The 5336-nt window shown below is 33.6% G+C and overlaps 1 protein-coding gene and 1 long non-coding RNA gene across 3 annotated transcripts; both read right to left on the bottom strand.

The window, feature by feature from the left end:
• Positions 1 to 283: 283 nt before the first annotated feature.
• Positions 284 to 1048, bottom strand: LOC139430820 (uncharacterized). Of its 2 annotated transcripts, XR_011641186.1 has the most exons (4): positions 968 to 1048; positions 748 to 838; positions 404 to 683; positions 284 to 339 (listed from the first exon to the last, which is right to left on the bottom strand). It is a non-coding gene; the product is annotated as an uncharacterized lncRNA (long non-coding RNA). The 2 variants fall into 2 exon arrangements; XR_011641185.1 differs by having other exon boundaries at positions 748 to 1044.
• Positions 1049 to 1234: 186 nt separating this feature from the next.
• On the bottom strand, positions 1235 to 1648 carry LOC111418619 (piggyBac transposable element-derived protein 4-like). Its single transcript, XM_023051214.1, has one exon. The coding sequence runs from the start codon at positions 1646 to 1648 to the stop codon at positions 1235 to 1237; it is 414 nt and encodes a 137-aa protein (XP_022906982.1).
• Positions 1649 to 5336: the final 3688 nt, after the last annotated feature.

Here is a 5336-nt window from a genome sequence, read left to right as displayed (position 1 = left end):
CCCCAAAAGTGGTAAAGATGTCTACAAGGTGGTAAGCGACTTCTTCTGCGCGTTTATTTTCAAGTGGTCGCAGAATAACAATTTTTGTTAAGTGGTCCTGGTACACCAGGACAAATCTCTATTTACCATCAGCATGCGACTGATAATCGATTAAGTCTACTTGACATCTGGAATTCAGATCATTGAAGATCATCGGTTTTGATATAATTCCCTTCTTTTCCCTTTTTTGTTTCATTTGACATGGAGCGCACAAGTTAATAAACAATAATATTTCAGTACGCATTATATTCTTGTATTTTTCCTTTGTTTTTTTCATCATGCGATCTCTACCACCATGACCTGCAAGTAAAAAGTGATTTTATTAATTACCTACTCCATATATGACTCCAATTACAGAACATACCTGTGGATGTGTGTAGTTCTTGAAGAATGTTAAACAACTTGTCGTCATGGACGTAATATATTACATCAACTAAATCATTGTTAAGAGGCACTATCAGTTTTTCTATCCCCTGAACAGATAACACATCATAATGCTTTAAGAGCCAGTGCATTCTTGGACTTTTTTTTTAGCAGCCTTAGCAATTTTTACTTCTTCAATGAGACTACTATATTTTTCTCTCGTTAAGCCGCGGTTGTTATCGGCAACGTCTTTTCTTCGTTCATACAGTTGTTCATAAAACCTATTTTATTTTTTTAATTTTAGGTTATATTACTATGTAACAAGTAACTATAATATTAACGTACCTTTGTTTGTGTAATTCCATTGTGGAAATCTATTGCATTAAACAGTAAAAACGTTTAAATTTTAACGAATGTCACCACTGTGCTTATTTTGCTGCAAAATATTTTGTAAATTGGAGCAAAACGAGACAAAAACTAAACAGCAACTAGACACTTGCGATTGAACATACAGTCTAAATTACGGTAGTCCGTATGTAAATGGTCTAGTCCGTATATAAAATACCTCGTCATTTCCATACGGTCTGTGCCATCTAGACCGTATAGATACCGCCTAAACCGTATACTTACGGTCTGATTTCATGTACGGCCTGTAACATATATATATATATATATATATACATATATAATGTTTTACTAAAACATTCCAGGCAGTACGGTTTTTTGCATGTGCAACATTCAGTAGACACTTGTTTTGTCTTTTTTCTGGCTATTTCAGTGCTATATCCCTCCTTGTTTATTTCATAACATTTATGACAACTCTTTCTGCATATTAGTCCGTAGGAATCTGTTGTAAATGATGTTTAGCACTTGACGGCGCATGATTTTGAACTGGCGTATTATTTTGAACTGAAACATTTACCAGCTCACGACTTAAATTTTCCGTAAATGTAAGTAGACTTATGCGGTTATTTGGATTTACTTCGTTGTATATATTATGGTTATTTACTACCACCGTGCCAAATATAAGTTCGACAGCAATGTTTTTATACCATACCAATGATTTTCGAAGAGCACTATAATAGCTGCTCATTTGGTCAGAAATATCTATGCCCTGCTTTCCTTTATTGTATTGTAACACCATTTTTGGTTTTACAATATTACCTCTTACCCTTGTTACTTCTTCCTGATCATCCTTATGACAAGTTGATAACATTAGGACGTCACGTTTATCGTGCCATTTCATGATAGTAATTGGCTAATTCATTGGCTTGCGTTGCTATAACTACTACTTTTTTAATTTTTATGTCAAAAGCTGCTTTGGAATTCCTTTCGTATTTTTTCTCAATGTTCCTAAATATTAGGCAAGCGGTATGCTGGTATATATAATAATTGTCTGTTATAAAAAGACGTCCTGCATGGAGCAAAGCTTTTCCTAGATTTAATACGACTGATCCTGGTTTATCTAAATTATGCAAGGATGGATCCTGACCAGAGTAAACGTGGAAAGACCAAACAAAACCATTAGTGGTACAAAGCTTATGAATTTAGAGGGATTGTACTGAGTAAACTTCAATCTGCCACAAAATGAAACCGTTGTTTTATTCACTACCACGGTATCACCCGGTATGTAATTTTTCTTGATATTTGCCATGACCTTTTCTATTATCGGGTTAATTTTATATAATGTATCAGCATTTTCTCTTATTTTACTGTCATCTACAAAATGTAAGCAACGTAAAAGTGTTGAAAATCGATTGTAACTCATCATATTGTTATGCAGTAATGGGTGGAAATAGATCTTTCTTCCAATATTCTTTCAATAATATTCTATTTTTTGGTATTTTACAATTCCCATAAACATTATGAGCCCAAGAAATTTTTTTATTTAATCTTTGTCAGTATCTCTCTCTTGCTGTTAATTAATTGACTTGCGTATCGATTTGTTTCGTCCACCATAAATTGCAACACATTATCATCAATTATACGCGAAAAAACATCCAAAGCTGATATATTCTCATCTGTTGTAAACGTAATTTGCACACCAGTAGATCCTGAAAAGGGCAATCGCTTTAGAATTTTGACGTGGGAAGACCACTCTGAAATATCTTCTTGAACTTCAGCATCATGTTGATTGCTTTCAAGATTTTCCTCTTCACTACTTGAATCGGGTATAGTATGTTGATCAGATACCCCTTTGGAACCAAAAACGTAGTTATGGTCTCTTACGCTATCTTCACTGTCTTCATCAAAAATTTCGTCAGAACTCTCTGTATCTATTGCGCCATCTTGTAAAATTTCTTCTTCACTGTCTTCCGTCATAATATCATTTGCATACTTTTGTAACTCGTTACGTGATTTATGATAGGCCCTCATAGCGAACTAGGTCCAGGGACGCACTTCTTTTTTTATTTTGTTTTAAATTTAAAACGCTTAAACAGTATTTAGAGTACTAATTATTGTTTACATTCAATTAAAAAAAATAGTTTTCGATCGGTTGAAATCAGATGTGGCATTAGAAACATTTAAATGTACTCTGAAAAATAGCAATTAAACTAATCAAAATGTAAACAAAGGAGTTAAGGTTTGTAGGGTATTGTGGCACCTGCATTAACATAAATGTTTAAGCAATTAATAAATTTTTTAATTCAAGAGTGTTATACATAATATAGATTGATGCATTTTTTTGTTCAGGAACTTGTAGATGTGGTAGTACACTAAAGTGTATTATAGAGGATTTAGATTCAGCCAATAATTGTGTAAAATTAAATTACACCTCTACAGAAGGAAACGCTGTTTGCGGAAAAAGATATTTACGAAATCCAACGTGGAAAATAATCGGCAAAGAACTGCTATGAAAAGCAGTTCATATCTATTGAACTGAAGAAGTGGAAAAATATTCCGCACAAAACGACGCCGGAAATGTCGTAAAACAATTACGTAAACCTGATGGCACAATTTCCAAACGTATATTTTTATACCATTGCGTGATTAATTGCAAAAATGGAAAGGTATCGGTTTGCCAAATGATAAGCGAAAATCACAACGTCAATGCTATTCATTTTTGGCTGACAGAGTGGGTACGTTCTGGTGCACCGATGCCCAAAGAAATTGTATGCGATTCGTCCTGAGCGCTTTTAATTGCAATTGCGCGAGCTTTTACAGGAAATCTTACCATAGACGATTACGCAGATGCATTTATAAATTCTAATTTACCGAAATGTTACATAAGAATTGACGTTGCACATTTTTTAAAAATATATTCAAATTATTGTAAAATTATAAATGAAAAAGTAAAATTTTTTTTTTGCAATCGGGCAATTAGTGCTTTCCAGAAATGTACAAAGCGGTAGCGCAACGCAATGCGATCTGGAACGTACAAAATTAATTAATTTAATAAGAACTACTAATTTAAATTTAGAAAATTTAATAAGTGAGTCTAATTATAGTATTGTTTTTAAAATAGAAAACATAAATAATGAATCTAATACTGATTTAAATTATTATTATTATTGAAAAAAAGAAAAAAAAAAGCGCTTCGACGTCAGGCCATTAGCACTCACAATAATTTCACTCAGGACCACATAGTAGCACATTAAGAGTATTCAAAGTTGGTCGAATAGTTGTATGTCTTTAAAATATTTAATCAGATTCAATGAGTTTTCATAGACAGACTCTATGCTTGTTATATTATAAATATTTCTTGCTTGTTCATATAATGTACATTCTACAATGATGTGTTCTAAAGTGAGTTCCCTATTACAATTTGAACACATGGGTCTCTGCTCCCCTTTTAACATATATTTGGAGGTCAACGATGTATGGCCAATGCGCAATCTACTTAGTTTCACTTGTTCTGACCTGCTTAATTCCCTTTCGGAACTTATTCGATAGACATGGGGTTTGATTTTTCTCAAGAAACTTGGAGTATTTTGCCATTGTTCTTCCCAGCTGTTATAAATCAAGGATCTTACATGTTTTGCAATATCTTTATGTTTGCAAAAGTTCACATTCATTGTTGCTTTATCTGCAGCCTCGGATGCTACACAATCAGCACGTTCATTCCCCCCAATTCCAACGTGACTTGGCACCCATATAAAAATAACTTTATGATTTTGTTTTGTGATACTGTCTAGTGTGCCTAAGATTTGTTGAAGTATTGCTTTTTTTGTGTACAGGTTTTGTAAGGATTTGATACTACTAAGTGAATATTAGAAACTTATTATTAGAAAATTGCGGTTATTGAGGTTCATATTTATGTATAGTAGTGCTTGGAATATTGCATATAACTCTGCAAGAAATATTGAGGAACATGGTTGAAGCGTCCAGGAATGTTCTGTATTATCGACTGATATTGCACTACTAACACCGTTTTCTTTTTTTGATCCATCAGTGTAAACACAAAAGGCATCAGGATAAGTATGCACTATGTTGTGAAAATCAGCAAGAAACATTGCATGGGGGGCGTTTGATTTTGAAAATTTAGTGAGATCCAACCTATTGGTAGGTAAATACCTGAGGTAATGCCATATCTAAAGATTGTATCAATTCTTGTGCACGAACGATAGTTGGTCTGGTAGCTGTCAATCTAAAGGTAAGTGTTTGTTGTTGGATTATTGCGAAAATTGGATTATTTGGTTCAGCTAGGAGTCTAAGATAGTAGTTTACTAATTGTATATCTCGTCTATAGTTCAAGGGAGGTAAACCTGATTCACTATATAGACTATTAATAGGGCTTGTAGAAAAGGCACCAAGTACATATCTTATACCCAAATGATGTATGGTATTAAGTTTATTAAGTACACCTTTTCTCGCTGAACCATAAGCTTCGGAACCATGGTCCAAGATAGGTAGTACTGTTGCTGTATATAGTTGCATTAATATCTTAGTATCTGCCCCCCACCTTGTACCTGACAGCATACGCAGTAGATTAA

The sequence above is a fragment of the Onthophagus taurus genome, chromosome 7 (genome assembly GCF_036711975.1).
Source record: "Onthophagus taurus isolate NC chromosome 7, IU_Otau_3.0, whole genome shotgun sequence".
NCBI classification, from domain to species: Eukaryota; Metazoa; Arthropoda; class Insecta; order Coleoptera; family Scarabaeidae; genus Onthophagus; species Onthophagus taurus.
Note: the sequence above shows the minus strand (reverse complement) of the source record. Positions and strands in the feature narration are given on the sequence as shown.